General features: G+C 30.3%; 5 protein-coding genes across 9 annotated transcripts; 3 read left to right on the forward strand and 2 right to left on the reverse strand.

Annotated features, from left to right (window-relative positions):
• Positions 1-2,537: 2,537 nt before the first annotated feature.
• LOC100740968 (T-complex protein 1 subunit beta) lies at positions 2,538-5,482 on the forward strand. Its single transcript, XM_003485261.4, has 7 exons — positions 2,538-2,668; positions 3,102-3,411; positions 3,563-3,996; positions 4,080-4,157; positions 4,238-4,462; positions 4,531-4,912; positions 5,012-5,482. The coding sequence occupies exons 1-7, from the start codon at positions 2,666-2,668 to the stop codon at positions 5,182-5,184; spliced, it is 1,605 nt and encodes a 534-aa protein (XP_003485309.1). The 5' UTR covers positions 2,538-2,665; the 3' UTR covers positions 5,185-5,482.
• On the reverse strand, positions 5,300-8,820 carry LOC100741086 (NADH-cytochrome b5 reductase 3). Of its 3 annotated transcripts, none has more exons than XM_012391534.3 (4): positions 8,579-8,820; positions 6,590-6,922; positions 6,328-6,516; positions 5,300-6,249 (listed from the first exon to the last, which is right to left on the reverse strand). In XM_012391534.3, the coding sequence occupies exons 1-4, from the start codon at positions 8,588-8,590 to the stop codon at positions 5,866-5,868; spliced, it is 918 nt and encodes a 305-aa protein (XP_012246957.1). In that variant the 5' UTR covers positions 8,591-8,820; the 3' UTR covers positions 5,300-5,865. The 3 variants fall into 3 exon arrangements, with proteins under 3 accessions (XP_012246957.1, XP_003485310.1, XP_012246951.1); XM_003485262.4 differs by having other exon boundaries at positions 8,552-8,820; XM_012391528.3 differs by lacking the exon at positions 8,579-8,820 and adding an exon at positions 7,540-7,999.
• Positions 8,821-9,588: 768 nt separating this feature from the next.
• On the forward strand, positions 9,589-11,206 carry LOC112212002 (transmembrane protein 60). 3 transcript variants are annotated; one of them, XM_033323440.1, is made up of 3 exons: positions 9,589-9,932; positions 10,291-10,509; positions 10,748-11,206. In XM_033323440.1, the coding sequence occupies exons 1-2, from the start codon at positions 9,723-9,725 to the stop codon at positions 10,465-10,467; spliced, it is 387 nt and encodes a 128-aa protein (XP_033179331.1). In that variant the 5' UTR covers positions 9,589-9,722; the 3' UTR covers positions 10,468-10,509; positions 10,748-11,206. The 3 variants fall into 3 exon arrangements, with proteins under 3 accessions (XP_033179331.1, XP_024226999.1, XP_024227001.1); XM_024371231.2 differs by having other exon boundaries at positions 10,800-11,206; XM_024371233.1 differs by lacking the exon at positions 10,748-11,206 and adding an exon at positions 10,651-10,679.
• Positions 10,955-12,865, forward strand: LOC100741446. The gene is made up of 6 exons (XM_033323432.1): positions 10,955-11,235; positions 11,367-11,444; positions 11,712-11,963; positions 12,037-12,171; positions 12,244-12,349; positions 12,421-12,865. Exons 2-6 carry the CDS (start codon positions 11,436-11,438, stop codon positions 12,579-12,581), a joined length of 663 nt encoding a protein of 220 aa, XP_033179323.1. The 5' UTR covers positions 10,955-11,235; positions 11,367-11,435; the 3' UTR covers positions 12,582-12,865.
• On the reverse strand, positions 12,420-16,266 carry LOC100740848 (anaphase-promoting complex subunit 4). The gene is made up of 7 exons (XM_003485260.4): positions 15,526-16,266; positions 14,903-15,285; positions 14,629-14,829; positions 14,270-14,551; positions 13,975-14,198; positions 13,321-13,892; positions 12,420-13,249 (listed from the first exon to the last, which is right to left on the reverse strand). Exons 1-7 carry the CDS (start codon positions 15,629-15,631, stop codon positions 12,834-12,836), a joined length of 2,184 nt encoding a protein of 727 aa, XP_003485308.1. The 5' UTR covers positions 15,632-16,266; the 3' UTR covers positions 12,420-12,833.
• Between the last annotated feature and the right edge of the window lie 2,118 nt (positions 16,267-18,384).

Consider the following 18,384-nt stretch of genomic DNA (forward strand, 5'->3'; position numbering starts at 1 on the left):
GGTGCATTCTACGTACAAGGCAGTAGCGTCAATAGGAAGTCCGTTCGATTGTTTTCTATCAAATATAGTGCAATTAAATGTAGGTGTTTCGACCCCTGCAAGAAACACAAGACAATTGTCAATTTTTAGTAATCTAAAGATCAAAATTATTTAATGAAATTGAACAAAGAAATATCATAGAGGGAAACAGTAATAATTTAGTAATAAAAGCAATATTAAAACAAACACAAGCGGAAAATTATATAATATATTAAAATGATTTGTTAAAAGAATAGATTAATATTCATAATCGCTTATGTTTTATAAGAAAAATTTGCTAAACAAGGAAGGCCGTTCATAAATTTTCGGAGACGGGAGATTAAAATCGTGCGGATGCAGTATGTGCGCCACGAGCGACGTCACAAAATCACGCCAATGCTATTTTTAAGGGCCAGGTGTGACTCCCGGTTCCCTATCGCTCTCGTGTACATGTATGTACACGTGGGGGTCGGCTTCCCCCTGCGAAAACAGGCTGAAGAAGCATTTCCACCACCACCGAACCTAGGGGCACGCGCCGCTCTGGACATCTGCGTGAAATGCTTCCAGTGATGAGTGTTCCGCACCTTTGTATGTATGGATGATTCACTTAGTCAATTCTTTTACGACTTCGATTTGTTCCGATTTGCGGAACAGTCATTTAAAATTTTTAGCGCGATTATACGTTAGCGATTGTTTCACTCTAAGAGTATGGAGCGATTGCATACATTAGAACGTGCTAAAAATTTATGAAATATTAGTTTTATAATTTGTATCTTGTATGTATGTGTATATATATATGTATATATATCATACACAATTACATAATCTAGCATTGTTAGATTTTAAGTACTTTACGTGTTTAACAAAGGATATTTAAATCATGTCGATGGACCATAGATTCTAATTACGATTTAAATTGCTGCAACAGAGACTATGACGCATAGCCTAGCAAGTTTTATTCTTCCTTTTAACGATCATTTCGTGGATCGATGACTTCACACGTTGGAATTTTATTAATAATGGATTCCTTCGAACGTAAAATCTTTGAATGTAGGATGCTCCCGAACGTAATACATAATTAGTTCCTCGTGGCATTACATTACAAAAAAGATCTCTTAAAACCGTTAATTAAATCGTAGAATCGATTATGAAATTATATATACTTTTACCAATGGCGACTATATCTTACAAAGAGTTTCTTCGACGATTCGTGGAAAGTGAGATTATATGACTACATCGAGCAAAAGAAAGCGCGTCTTCGATCATTAATTTGCATATGCAGCACCCGTATATTACTCGTATGTACACGCGTGTTGTGTGTGTACATGCATTAATGTGAATAAAATGATTGAAACGCGAAGACATTAGCTTTATTGAAATGCCAAGGCTAATTTCGCGCAGAAAACCTGTTATTGCGCGCGCATCTTCGTAGTATGTTATTGAAAGAAAGATGATAAGGGGCTAAATACATGTTTTTAGAAACATTGAAAGAGAGATAATCAACACGGTATACTTCTTGATTAACGATAATCCAGAATGCCTTTATTCTGTAACAACCGTTGTCCTATGCATTGTCTCGGAACGTCAAATACATATGCCCGAGAACGTCTGCAGCTATGCGTCCCATAAAAGCATCGAAAGGTCTACAGGACCCCTATTGTGCGTGGAGATCCGTATGAAATAGGGGACAGCTGGGTGTAGACCGTTATTTAAACGTGCGCGCGAGCGCTGCCGAGCACGCGTCTATCCAAATTGGTTAGTGGAATTTAAATTTCTGATAAAAGACTCGGAAACTTTAATCGTATCATATATTCCGATAACCGTAACTGTAGGAATACAATCGAATTTTTACCAAGCAGAATTTTGCGATCTCATTATATGTCGTACATACCAAATACTCCTGCAAATAGAGAATTTTTGTTTATGTATAAACATCAAAATCGTATATAATTTCATAATTTTTTACGAAATTATAGAGTTTTAATAATATATATGTACATGTATTCAGATATAGGAAAATACTATTCTTTACATAAAATGTTAATATTTTATGATATAAAATTCTATCTATTAATTCCTAAAAGAGATTGTTCAATCTGTAAGAATTACTAAACATTCCTTTTTTACGTTACAAATAAATCTACATATAATTTAATATACTTTCAATAGTTATATCTCTATTTAAAAACACAATATAATTAGTTGTAAGTAATATTATACGTATTATTGATAAAACATTTAAGTCAGCGTATGATGTGTCAATTTATACCTTTGACAAGCCTTAAAAGGAATTAAATTCAGAATCGTATCGGTCATACCAGCATGGCGCGCCATCTACATATGAATATTATATCAGAAGATCCTTGATGTTTTTCACTAAAATTCAATGATGAAAGGTACCTTCCGTCCTCTAAGCACTTTAATCTCATTTTTGATTGGTGAAAAATAATCTGAGTCTTTTATGTTAACCAATCAAAGAAACGCTAGAATGGAATACGGGAAGAAAATATATCTTTGGTGTTTCAAGCGGAGGTGCCACTAACTCCACCTATCGATAGACAATTTCTTGTAATTGTGCTTTGCTGTGTCGTTGTACAAACTTTATTCGATTATAAATTGTGTCCCATTGCTTTAGCAGTAATTCAAAATGGTAATCAATTGATTTTCATCTTCCTTTAGTATATCGTAAAGTAATATTATTGAAATATCATCAGAAATCGAAATTGTAATGAGTTAACTTTCGTTACCCGGTTTTGTATAGAGATATGACAAATGGCGCACGTGTATCAATAGATCTTTTTAATTATAAACTAAAAAAAATTATTTCCTAAAGATATTATAATACAATTCATAAAACAATTGCAACTTACAAACTTTTTATAGTTTATTATACTTTTAAGTGATCGATTAAATAACACTTCCCGTTATTAGACAATAAATTAATGCAAAAAATATCATAAAGATGCGAAAAATATAATCAGAACGTGGCAACTTATACGACATAAATAAATTAGAATATATGGAAAATGTTTGTTAATATTAGTAATAAAAATAATTCTAAAAATTTAAATGGCCATTTGCAGGTTTCCTTAAATCCTGTCAGGATCCTAAAAAATGAAGCGGAAGAAGAAAAAGCAGAAATTGCCAGGCTAAGTTTGTTTGTAGGAGCAATAGCCATTGGTGATTTAGTAAAGTCTACACTTGGACCTAAAGGTATGGATAAGATATTGGTGGCTCATGGCCGATCTGCAGGACAAGTTCAAGTTACCAATGATGGTGCAACTATTCTCAAAAATGTTGGTGTGGATAATCCTGCTGCTAAAATCTTAGTAGATATGTCGCGTGTTCAAGATGATGAAGTTGGTGATGGTACCACTTCTGTAACTGTCCTTGGTTGGTATAATTATTTTAATTTTTTTAATATCATTAGTATATAACTTAAAAGAATTCTTTTATATTAAAAATAATGTATAAAATCAATATAAAATTTTAGTATTATTTGTACTTAATATGCAGTGTTTAAAATAATCATTTCATATTTTAGCTGCTGAATTATTAAGAGAAGCAGAGAAATTAATAGATCAAAAAATTCATCCACAAACCATAATTTCTGGCTGGAGAAGTGCAACTAATGTAGCAAGAGAAGCTTTGAAAAATGCTGCAGCTGATAATTCTGCAGATCCTGAACGTTTTCGTGAAGATTTGTTGAATATTGCCCGTACAACTCTGAGTTCGAAAATTCTGTCCCAACACAAGGAACACTTCAGCAAGCTTGCAGTAAATGCTGTGTTGCGTCTTAAAGGATCTGGCAATTTATCAGCTATTCAAATAATTAAGAAGCGTGGAGGAACTTTAGGTGATTCCTTCCTTGATGAGGGATTCTTACTAGACAAAAAACCTGGTGTACATCAGCCACAGAGAATAACTGATGCACGTATACTTATAGCAAACACTCCTATGGATACAGATAAAATCAAGGTAAAGAAGAAATATATGAATTTATAATAATTGTATAAGTTCTATAGTAATTCAGCAATATTCATGTATATATTGGTTTACAGGTATTTGGTTCTAGAGTTAGAGTTGACTCAATGGCAAAAATTGCAGAATTAGAAGGAGCAGAGAAGGAAAAAATGAAGGTAACTATAAAGTGTAATTATATTACAATTAACAAAAAGAGCTATATTTAATTATTTATAATCGCGTGTTTACAATTTAGGATAAAGTTGAGAAGATCATAAAACATGGCTGCAACGTTTTTGTTAATAGACAGTTGATTTATAATTACCCAGAACAATTGTTTGCTGACGCTAATATTATGGCTATCGAGCATGCTGACTTTGATGGTATTGAACGGCTTGCTCTTGTTACTGGTGGAGAAATTGTCAGTACCTTTGATCATCCTGATATGGTGAAACTTGGCAAATGTGATCTCATTGAACAGGTGTGCCTGAATGAATTGGAATTATGATTAGTGAAGTAGCACTTTTAAAGATACATTAATCTTTTTAGATAATGTTGGGTGAAGACACTTTATTACGATTTTCTGGAGTTCCTTTAGGAGAAGCATGTACAGTAATTATTAGAGGTGCTACCCAGCAAATTCTTGATGAAGCTGAGAGATCTTTGCATGATGCGCTTTGCGTATTATCAGCTACTGTACGTGAATCAAGAATTGTTTATGGGGGAGGATGTAGTGAAATGATAATGGCTTGTGCCGTAATGAACGCAGCTGCTTCTACTCCTGGAAAAGAAGCAGTTGCAATGGAATCTTTTGCTCGTGCATTGCAACAATTACCCACTGTTATTGCCGACAATGCTGGTTACGATTCAGCTCAACTAGTTAGCGAATTGAGAGCTGCACATAATTCTGGCGCAAATACCATGGGCCTCGGTATGTTTATTTTAAAATAATAAATATAATTTACAGTTGTTATTGTTATGAATAGCAATAATAGATTATTAATTATTTTAACTTATCTCTCATTAATAGATATGGAGCAAGGAAAAATAGGCTGTATGAAACGATTAGGAATAACTGAATCTTGGGCTGTGAAGAGGCAAGTTTTAGTTAGTGCAGCAGAAGCAGCCGAAATGATTTTACGTGTGGATGATATCTTACGGGCTGCACCCAGAAAGCGCGTCAAGGATCGCGGACGTTGTTAATTACACAGATGCTCGTTCACTGCTTTATCTGCACTGCTTTTTTTCGTAACACGAATTATGATTAAATAATAAACAATTTAGCTTCTTCCCTTTTGTTAATAAACATTGACACTAATTAATACCGATATACTTCTTTAATGCTATGGTATGTAATACTATTTTACGTTATAAATTTTACATCACTGTTCGAAACTGAAGTAAGAGAAGGGTTTATAAAAAAATCGGACATTTTGCGATCATCATTTTTTATAACAATACAATAGGTTTAACATCAATAAATGCCTTTAATACCCTAAAATTGTATATTTTCCTTACTAAAGCTTTGCATTGGCAACATCTATACAAAATTATAAACTTGAAAAAAAAATTATTATAAATGTCATTTATAACAAGAATGCAATTGTCTGAACAAAAATGCAATTAAAAATATAATGAATTCGTATAATTGTAACGAATACAATTATGTATATCAAATCAACCTAACTCGTATTTTTAAATCTTGAACTGATATTATATTCGTTTACATTGATATACGGTATATACTAAAAGATGAGATATGTTTACGAGTATTAAATTTATAAACTTAAGTGAACTTGAAATTATAAGCCAATTTTTTTAGTCAAAGTAACTAGCAAGTCAAATGTATTCTACATTTAAATGTGACAAAAATAATTTGTTGCTTCAGTATGCAAATCGTAATTTTGGGTCATAACCGAGTTTATCAAGGTTAGGATTACAAGCAAAATTAATCATTGGAGGTGGACCACACATAAGTACTATTGTATCAGGTGATGGAGGAAATAGATGATCCTTGATCATATCTGCATTTATAAATCCAGTACTGTATGGCCAATTTTCACTACTAGTATCTATTGTATACCAGAGTTTCAATTTGTTAGGATGATTCTTTGCAATATCATCTAATTCTTCTCGAAGTAATATATCTTTTTCTGTTTGATTGGCAAAAAGTAGCGAAGCTTGAGTTTCATCTGTAGAATCCTTTATTATAGCACGAATTAATTGTAGCATTGGTGTGATTCCTGTCCCACCAGCTAACATTACAATCTGCAACAACATACAAATTTATTTATTCCTTAAAGTTTACAAACAGAAAATATAATTGCATAAATTAAATATATGTACCTTTTTAACATTATATTCCACAGGTGGATCTTTCCTCAAAATTTTTATAGAAAATTTTCCATGGCCTTTATAAACAAGCCGACCAGAAGGTCCTCTAAAATCAACTGTCTCCCCAATTTTTAAGTTTTCTAAGTATTGAGACAGTTTTCCTCCTTCAGGGAATTTTGGATGTACATTTTTAAAATATACCTAAATATATAATTTTATTCATGACTTTCATATTGAACTGCATAGATCATATTTTATACATTTTATTATTTACCTTAATAACAAGATCTACATAACCATGGTCATCATCACTTGATACAGGTGTATAAGAGCGTATAACGACTTCATCCCCAATCTTCACTGTTAAATGAACATGTTGACCGATTGGTAATCCTAATACATGATCGGAAGTTGGCAATGCAAATCTGAATTTTCTTGTATCATGACTTAATATGTCTTTTTTTATTAATGGTAAACTATATTTAACAACTGGTTCAACCAGTAAAATTGGAGATTTCTTTTTCTTATCACTTCTCCAACTGTTGTAAAATTTCACTGCTAATCCTATTACAGCTATGGTTCCTACAGCAGCTAATACTGATACAAACTAAAACAAAAAAAGGAAAGTATAAAAATTACAAATTTGAAAATAAAGTTTATAAAATAAACATATTCATTGTATTTAAAATTCTGATCAAATTTGCAAGCATTTTGAAGATTATTAAAGAGTTATGTGTAATACTTAAGTACTGATTTCTAATACATAAAACTAATTTGAAAAATACAATACCAATTCAAAAGATATTATCAACAAAGTAAATGAGAATACTCAAAACGTGACAATCTATTGAATGTCATCTGCATATATAGAAATACATTAAATCACGAACTTTATAGATTCTTCTTACAACAATAAATACTTAGAATCTTCAGCTTTTAAACAATTTAATTTACTGAAGTACATAACATGTCATCACACAAACATCCTTTCAATTTCTTTTACAATTAAATTACACTTTTTATCCATTTATAGAAATGGACAAACTTATTACCTATAATAAAACAATAATAAACTAATATACGAGAAATTGATTGCTTGAATTATACAAAAACACAATGCCAACCAGTTACATGCATTACGGTTTATTAATTTTTTTCGAAATTTTCGATTAATAAAAATAATACGATTTCAGAGAACTTATATTTTTTATTCAAACTACTTACCAGTGATCGTAAGTTTGACATCGTAAATTAAATCACACGTGGTTAGAATCTCAGTAAAAAAAGTGTTAAAAATGAGGCTAAGGTCGTAATCACAAGAAGAGATAGAAAAGGTAAACAAAAAAAGAATCCGTAAGATTCACAAGTGCTAATGCTTTGACAGCACACTTATTGAGAAAGAGTACGGAAATGTCTTCAGTTCGTTACCGATTTTGAAACTTTTTCATGCACACACTTCGAGAAATTGCCGGCTTCTACATGGGGCCAGACACAGGACGCTACCCTTTAAAATAGATCTTACTTCCCTCGATCTAATAACAGTTCTACTATTCCAGTATATTTATAGCTATATTACCGAAGGTATTACAAACGTAGAGTAAATGTGGCTTTATATATTGTAATATGTTGTATATTGTTAAATATTGGGTAACGCATCGAAAGAGGATTGTTTCATAATTGCTATAAAGTACATAACATAACACTACAATTTTTCTACATAATTTCATATACATATATATGTACATATAATAGCAGTATTAATATAATAATATTAGACAAATGGAAGCATTTTTATCAAAGGGAAAGTTTTTTAATCAATCAACTAACCTTAGTGAATAATGTACGTATACATATATTACGAAGAGCTCAATAAAGATATATATTCATGTATGTAAGTATATTCATAAGATTCATTGTTTGAAGTGACAAATAATAAGAATCTAAGGAGTAGATTTGTATTAATTTAAATTTAACAATGTTTTGAATTGCTTCAAATTGTCGAATTTATAAATCTGATTAGCTGATCAAAAATTTAAATAATAGCAAGCACTTACGTACTCGTTCACTTTATCTATCTAAATATAACCGTTTAATTACATAATTCGATAATGAACAAATTTAATTTTCAATTAACTTCAAACTAAAAAGAAACCATTATATTTAAATAAATATTTTATATTATACGTTTATGTATAAACAAATAATAAAAAAATTTTATTAAATGCCATATACGCACATTATATCCATTTGATGCAGAACTCGCTTCATTCGGCATAATTACGATAATTGTATTATTTACTATATATTCACAAGGAACGTATCACCTTATAATTATGATATCATTCAATTCAGTTTATTTATAAATGTCGTTTGCAAATTAAACTATAAATAATACTTATTCTGAAAGAATTCGTTGAACAATATTATAACTATCGGCTCGAGTGAATGATCGTACAATTTTTACAATCACAAACACATTTACTGAATGATGAAACAATCTTGACTCAAGGTCGCTGCTTAGTGATAGTATGTTCTTAGATATTCTTTTTATAGCTTAAAAACTTTTAAAGCGTTTAAGATAGAGATATTGAAAAATAACTTAACTAATTTTATATTGCTTTCAAGTAATTTGAACAATAATGGCGTTACTCGTTAAAAAAGATTATAAAATAAATGATATTTCGCTTATAATATCATGTCCTTTTAACAATCATTTTAAAAGTACAAAGTATATGAATATGATAATTTTTCAAGTTATTGCAATCAAAACTTATGTCATCCTATAATAAATAGGTATATGAATAAATGTATCTTTATATAATTACATATGTATACAGTACAACAAGCATATAATACAAATACAGTATAGAACAACATAATAACAAATTATATTCATGTACATATAGTTTCCCTATAAATACTACGTCTATTGAGAATTATAAATCAGAATAAATTGAAAAAGTAAAAACATTGTCATTATCTCAAAATAATCCAAAAATATATCTACTTAACAAAAATAAGATCTCGAGTTTGTTACCTGGGCTAGCCGTTTATATCACTCAATCGATCTCGCGACTTTATAATATCAATATATAATGTAAAAACTGTGATGAAATTAAAGATAATGAACTTTACTTCATTGAAAATAATAAAGAAATAACATATTCTGTTGTAATATATTTTTTATGTTGTTTCATAATGCGATATACAAATTTGAATAATATTAATATATTTATGTTAGTAGCGACATCTTAGAAATCGTTACAACTTATAGGTTAGTTGACAATAGAGGTTAGGTGGTATATCAAACGTTGATGTAAACAGATCACCGAATTTGCAACATAATCGTATAGTTTCAAGATCACGTTTTGTCTCGTTATTTTTGACGTACTTAATTATATATCCCAATGACAGCTTTACATCGTGCGTTATATACATGGTTTAATCTTTTGATTTTTCTGATTCTGCTTGTCTTGAGGCTCGATCAGAGGACACAATGGAATTGGTTTATTGTTTTTATTCCACTGTGGTTGTTTGATCTCATAGTTTCAGTTAATATCATTATTAATATCATCACCCTTTTTAAAAATGGACGTATTGATCATTTACCTCGGGAAGTAAGTTTTTTTCATCAAAGAGTATTACTTGCATATAAATTGTAAATATTACTAATTAATTTGTTAATAAGAAGATTGCAAAAATTTTCACTTTAATTTATAGTATATTTCCTTAATTATATGAATAAATAAAAAATGTATTGTCCATTCTACTGTTAATAAGAATTTCGTTAAAAAGGAAACTTAATTTATTATATATTGAGTGACAAATTATTTGTAACATTCATCATATTGAAATTCTTGAAAATATAATATTTCATAAAAAAAAGCTAAGCTTATGAATTTGATATAAACATGTACTGTGATGAAACTGGGTACTTATTATATTTTATGAATATTGAAAATATCTTCTTTTCAGATGTGGTATACATCAGTTATGCTCATGAAAATAAGTGCCCAAATTTTAATATGTTTGAAATTAGAAGCACCACATTGGTTTTTACCAGCAAAACTTGTTTTGGGACCATTTTGGATTCTTCTTCCAGCATTGGCAGTTGATGTCTTTATAAATTTGATGCATCATTATCGATATTAACAATGACCAAATCACAGCCAATTCAGAAATATTATAATAAATGTATGTAATATCTACAATGTTTTATATGAATACATTTTGTATAAATTAACTTTAATTATTATTGATATAATTATTATCAGTGCCATCAAAATTATGTTGATTTCAATTATAAACAATGGCTATATTTTTTGTATATTTGAGGATCATTTTTTTAACTTAAAAACATTTTGTAAAAAAGTAGTAATTTATTATTTATTTGCATCTCATATGTATATGTTATATAATGATTAATTAATAGGTACAACGTGTGTAAATACTTTCCTGATATTAGATTTTATTTTACATACCAGTCTCTTTTGAATAGTAAAAGTGAGAAAGTATATAGTGCATGTTTAGATAGTATGGTAGTCACAAGATGCCACTCTAGTTTACTATAAATACTCTATTGCACAAGGATGAATAGGACAAAGATATAAATAAGTAACTCTACCTCAGATCCATTATTGAAGCTTTTCTCATTAGTTCATAAGACTGTCATCTCTTACAAACAATAAAGTGACTGTAATATTTTTTAGCATATTTATTAATATATAAAATAAATAACAGTGAAACATTAGAAAGAATTTATGTACTTACCTTTATTGTTATGCAACATGGTTCATTGACAAATGTCTTTTGCTTGCATTGTGCATATGATAATTATTCCAGCAACCATCTGTTACATTTAAAGTCCTACACCATTGAAATTCTTTCAATGGAAATGATCAGTGGAATTGGAATGTAATTGTTAGTAGAACACAGTACGAATGATACAAAACATTTTGCTAGTTTAGTTGATAGTAGAACAAGTTCTGTAACAGTGTTTGTACATTTTTACTATGAATTTTTTAATCTAAATATTCCTTTTGTGTGAATAGAACTTATGAGTTCATAAAGTGGATAAATCAACAATTTTATAGTGATCTACTGAGCTGGATATAAGTAACATGAAGCAGGTAGAATGACCAGATATGTTTTTACTATGTTACATTAAATATCTATATAGTTTACAATAATTAAAAAATTAACAATAAATTTTGCAAAAACTAAGATTAATATTATAAATTAAGCTATCTAAATATTAAATATAAATACATTAAATATTACAAATTATCATATATTCAAGTTTATAATTTGAACTCATTATTTATTAATATTAAAATAAATAAATATATACTCTATCCAATCTTATTTATTATTTTTATTGCAATTCTATTTTTCAGATGAATGTGATTTATTTTATATTTCTATGTTTATTATTATCACTAACGAAAAGTGGAGCTAATGAAGATCAAGTTACAGTGACAAAAGTTCCGGCAGGTCATATAGCTGAACTTCCATGTTTGAGCAGTGATGATCATCATCGTTTTATGTTTTGGCACCTTACTGGTAATAACCGCATTATTGGGCCTGGAAATTTAATGGATGAAAACAAATATAATTATGAAGTGTTAACAGGAAAGCTTTTCATAAGGGTAAGTAATTATTGTAAATATTCCTCTTACAACTTTTAGGTATTTTATCTTAAGAAATTATATCTTTTATTAGGGTGTATCAACAGCTGAGTCTGGTTTCTATAAGTGTTTTTCCAAAGGTATATCAGATCGTTCTAATATCACTAGTAATACTATTGAATTAATAGTTAAGAAAGATTGGGAAGATCTTTGGGAAAACGATTTTGAGGTATGTTAAGATACGTTATATCTTCAATAAATATATTTTTCCTATTTATTTTCAATAGTCTCTTTCTTATAGACAAATTTATTACGGGGTATGGCTGCTGTTATGGTAATAGTTGTTGCTGTAGCTATTGTTCTTTTCATTGTCACAACAAAAAGGAAACACAATCGCAATTTTTTTGGTAAATATTATAAATTGATATGTAAAACAAAATATCATATTTTTATGTTTAATTAATATGAATTATTTCAGATTTGGAAGAATCAAGAGAAAATTCTCCCGCAAAATATACGCCAAATATCTATACTGTTCCTCCACCATCTATGTCTATACCAACAATTGATGAAGGTGGTATTGATAATGAAGCTCTTGATATTGATTTCCCAAGAGTATTTAATCAAATGCAAAAATAATGAATAATTTTGTAATATATTCAAAGAAATTTTGTTTCATGGTGAATGCAACATAAAGACATACACACATACATACATAGCCATATTTAAATTTATATACATATACATTGATTTAGGAATTGTGTCATGAAGACATAAAATACATAATCATTTCATAAGTAAAAAAATAGTTTTAATAAATGTTTTGTAGATGAAAATTCTCTTGTAACATATTGTATATATATTTATGTATATAAATAATGATTAAATAGTTTAATTATATGTTTGAGAATTTGCAGCTGTTCCATGAGTAGTGTTCAACATACTATCATTCATTACATCTTCTTCATCTTCTTCTTCTTCCTCTTCTTCAGGTTCCACTTCAGTTTCTAATAATCTTATTTTCCTATTGTTTTCACTTAAAACAGCGGCCACTTTTCGCGCACCACTGACTGCTATTTTTTTAGCAGTTATACCTTGAAAAGGTCGTGGCCAACTGTTACCTAAAAGATCTACTAAACTAATTGTATTCTTATCTTGATTTTCAAAAATTCGGACGTTATTCAATGGCAATTGTACAAGATACGATGCATGTGTATGTTTGTTAAGTAGCAGTAAACTGAGATGTTCGTTAGAGTAAAATTGTAGATCAACTACAGTACAATCTATGTACGTTTTGGAATGAGATTCTGTAAAAAACAAACGTTATGTTACTTTAAAGAATTAAATTATTGCATATATTTATAGTAAAACAGCAAACCTGATTTATAATCTGTATCTATCGTACTTAATTTAAACCTAAGAGAAATGGGTTCTATGCATGAACACTCGACTTTAAACAGTCGTAATATTTGATGGTCAGCATCACACGTAGCTACTAGCAAACTATCATTGTTTGTTGCAACTTGCGATGATGTAAATCCTATAGACGGCGACAAAGCAATATTTGATACGGTAAAATGTTCAACTAATCCTTGGTAAGACTCACGAAAAACATTATGTATAGCAGTAATTAATTTCGCATGAGACTGCAATAAGGAATAATTAAGGTCTTGTTTCACAATAAGAGGATGATCACGAAGACAATGATTTTCATCGAGCATAGTAGCCCATTCGCTTCCTTCAGGAGTTAGACAAGTTTGTAAATTTTCCCGTCGCAAGTATTGACCTAACTTCTCTAAATTCACTCCTTTTCTTCCTCCAACACCAGGTTCAGTCTTATCAAAACCGCGCAAAAATTCGGCGATAAATGTTAACTCTTGTTGACTGACACGACTTACTTCAGATGGTATTCTTTCATCTGACAGCCTTAAAATTGCAACGTATAACCACCTTAAAATAAAAATATAAAATAGGAGAAATAGAAATAGAAATAGTAGAAATATTGGATAATAATTTTAATTTTTAAACGTACCGGAAAAACGCTTTATAGTCACGCATGCTATGATCTATCACTTGCTGAATTTCAGAAGATTTTGCTAAAAAAGCTTCTGATGCATGAAGAGCATTAGTTATAATAGTCTCATCAGTAAGTCCTAGTAATTCATACGAGCCACCTAATCTGACCATTCCTCTCATTTCAGCTAATTGGTATACGAGGGCCATCCCAACGCTAGTTAAATTTTTTAAGACTAATTTCTACAAAATAGGGATGGATTATTGTGATGTAGATAAATTAAAGAAATTATCACCAAATATTACCATCATACCTGTATATTACTATAACACATTTCAATGCTATGTCCTAATTTTTTTAAACCCTTTTCAGTCAAATCACGTAGCAAGAAATTCTCTAAGTTTTGGGTAGGTATACCAATCATTAACAGTTCTAAAAAGTCCGCAGCAACTCCACCAGGTGGATTTGTTTCTGCATATCGTGCAAGTTTTTCATCCATTTCCAAAAGAATTGTCTCCCATGCTTCAGATATTGCCATTAACGTACGTGAAAGATAATCCATCAGGTATTCGATATTAGCTTGAGCTTGTGCTACCTCAAAGTTAGATAAAAAATTTATAGAAATTTGGTATTATTTCGAAATAAACTTTTAAAATATATTAAGCAAAGAACCTTTAAAAAAGCTGTGCTTTGTTCCAACAGTGGACACCATAATCTACTTGCTTTGATGCCAATATTATCCTTCCATGTAATCCACATTGATTTGCCAAATCCACCACTAATTTCTAATATTTGACCATGACCAACAGAAATTGTACCGCAATAGAACATTCCAAATACATACATTGCAACATTTCCATCATCTAAGCCAAGCTATAGCATATACAATTATCTATAGATGATAACAATGTTAATATTCCGAAACATCTATGATATTTAAACTTACAAAAAGTATATCTAGAGTTTGAGATAAAACTTCCTTGCGTTCTGATTCTTGACCAAAACTTCTATTTAAACTAGGTAAAGGTGGGAGATATTCTCCAGTCGGTAGCATATTTGCTTTGCTACCATTTAACAAAGTATCACTTTCTAAATTTGCTAATGGTAACCATGTCATACATGTAATTGCATTGTGCAACATTAACTTTGTTCTATGTATAATATTTTTATTCTCAATATCTACAAGACACACTAATTTAGAGACTTCATAACAAATCGCTAGAAGTTTTCCATCTGGTCTCCATGCTAAATTCACTGTAGTATCGGATTCCTCTTGAGGACTCAATAACCATACTCTTTGCCATGTTAATCTATGTAACGTAACTTCTCCTATAAAAATCATTTTAATAAAAATAACATTATTTATTACATTTATGATATTCAAGAATTCCTACTATTATAAATGAAACTAATATTACGATGAATCAAACTCTGATAATATTTATTAAAAAATTAATAATATGTTTTTATTAGCTTCTGCATAAATAATTAATATCAACTATAAAGTGTTATAGAAATTTAAACAACTGAAAAACTTCAACTTTTTATTTACTAAATGAAAAATCTAACCTTTCACATTTGCGATTGCTAAGAGATCCATTTTTGGAGACCATTGCATCCGTGTTACTTCAACTAGAAGTTGTCTTTCTTCTAATTGTCTCATACTACCTGCCATTTTTGTAATATTGATCAGAATTTAACTTGCAACAACATTCTGTCGAACTATTGGAAACCGCAACTTTGAGGTTATGTTTGCCATCGGTATATTTTGTTTATAAATAACACAACATTGCATACATATACGTATAAGTACTAAAACCAGTTTTTCTACATACATCTACAATCTAAAGCCAAGACAAAGTGTTTAAACCAATCGCATACAGTACATGCATATATTTATTAACATTTATTGAAAGACAAACTTTTATATACAGTTTCAAAATTTTTGCGTTTGTCATATTTCAGCAAAATGTAATTATGAATGAAGTATAAACTGCTCTCTTAATGTAATACTAGATACTATCAGATAATATGTACATATAATCTGATACAATTAAGATAAAATGCTATTATGCTATACATATCGCAGTGTCATGAGTCACGAGTCAGGTAGCTTCTTAATATCATATTTTACTTGAAAATGTTACAATCGGGATGTATTAATTTCATGTAGGTTCGTGTATGAAAAATTTCTGAATGAGCGTAACAGAAATGCGACAGTTAAACAAATTGTCTAAATGCTGCCAAAAGCAATTCAGCGAATGTCAAAGGTGGAGAACTAAAATTAAAAATAAACACCATTACTGACTTTTTAGCATGCGCACGAGCTGCCGGACATCACAGACAAATATTTCGCGCCTAAACAAATTTCCGATAGAAATATCATTTCGAGTTTCATGCGCTAACAATAAATTGTTATGATACGTACGGCCGTACTAAGTCTAACCGAAATGGGATACGTGAATTGCGCGATGCGTCTTCTCTTTAGGAATGAGGTCATTGAAGTTCGGCACAAAATTGGAGTAAACCAGATTTTCACGCTATCGCATTTTCAGACAGCTCTGAATTTTAAAATCTAGATGATAATGAATATTATAAAAAAACATTTTGCATTAGAAATTTTCTTTATATTTTTATTTATTTCTTTAAATATTGACTTTTACAATAGCATTTGTTTTATGTTAAGAACTTTTTAGTAAGTCTGAAAAAACGAGGATCCTCTTGAGCGTAGAGGAAATAAAAACTTTCGGTTTTGGATATTTCAAGAATATTTGTCTGCGTTTACGCGTAAAAAATTGGTGATCTGCAATACTGAGGCCAGCTTAAAGCCAAGATATTTATGTGAAAGTGAATGAAATTAATATTCAAGGGAAAATAAGGAAAATAGTGAAAATTCCGAAGCTTATTAAAAATTTCTGATTCTGTGTAAAAAGTAATTATATTAAAGCCAAGAATTTTATTTCTCATAAAAAGGCAAGAAAGTGTAATTTACAGACAAAGAATAGAAACAGACGCAGCTTAACTTTCTGTTTATTAAACAACCTATCACGTTCGTAATATACGTTTAATAAATACGAATTCAACATGTTCACAATATTTAACAAAACCTTATATCTTTAATAATAAACGTTCAACGTTCAAGCAGAGAAAAAATAATAAAGAAACAAAATACTATTCACAGACGAACAAATCAAACAGCTTGTACAAAGACTCGTTCAGTAAACTCCCACACCTCATCCAGAAGTATTATCAAAATAAATAAAATTTCAACAAAAGCCACGAATCCTGTTATCCTTTTAATCGTCTTCTTCAAAAGAAATTCATTTTTGGAAAGCTAATTTCCACTACTTCCAATTAATTGTAAAACCAGTCATAAATCGACTTCGGAAGTTTGATCGCGAATTAATCATATTATTATATGATCCAATATATTAAATGGATCATTTTTTAAGATTTCTAGTCATTTCTTAAAACTTTACATATATACGCAGGTAATTTATTTTTACCAAAAATAAGAAACGACCCCTTAACGAAATAGGGAATTTCTAAACGAAGAAACGAAGAAATCGATTAGTTCTTTAGTATTAGATACGTTTGAATTTATAAATAAAATTACAATGTTTTCCGTTCTTTTCATATTGACGAAATAAATCAAAATTCTTTATAATAATTCCACTGTTCCACTAAAAGTACTATAGACTTGTAGGCTTCTTTTTGGATAGCTTACATCCTAGAGATTGGTAATTCAATCGACGAGTTTATTCGTCTAGTTAACAGGTTAATTAAAATCGGTTCACCCTAAAAACCTCAATAGTCGCGACACCTGCGTCTACGTGGTTCTCAACCAGCACGGCGCTACGGATCCATCCTACCGATCAATCCCGTGAAACTTGGGGAAAGATCCCCTTAACCCGTATCGACCCATTTTTAAATTCATCTTTCACTGGGGAAAATCTAGTCGTCGATCTATTTGTATATTCAGATCGAAGAGAAAAATAAATCGTGGCGCGTAAGAATTCGCTGCAACTCATCCATTCATCGATCTATTCATCGATACCAAAATCAGTTCGTTGATATCGCGCAGCCAGAACCAAGAGAAAAAACGACTCCGCGGCGGTTCCATAAAAACGTATTCGTAAATCTACTCTCGTCGATTTAAAAATCTATTTTTCGATATCGAAACCTATCCTATCGCTAACGTGCACGCAGAATGAGCGAAACAAGTCAAACAAGAACTTGCGTCGACGACTCGTCGAATCGCTCGTCCGTTCCTAGATCTATTCTCCGATATCGAAATCGTTAGCATCGTGTAATCCAGAACGAAGATAAAACCAACCGGCGTTAGAAGTTAGGACAAAGTCGATCGAAGGTGGTGGCAGGCTGGCGAAGAACGCGTGCGGAGCAGGAGGGCGCCGAGGAACGCCACTG

Source organism: Bombus impatiens, unplaced genomic scaffold, assembly GCF_000188095.3.
Source record: "Bombus impatiens unplaced genomic scaffold, BIMP_2.2 scf_0049, whole genome shotgun sequence".
In the NCBI taxonomy this organism is placed as follows: domain Eukaryota; kingdom Metazoa; phylum Arthropoda; class Insecta; order Hymenoptera; family Apidae; genus Bombus; species Bombus impatiens.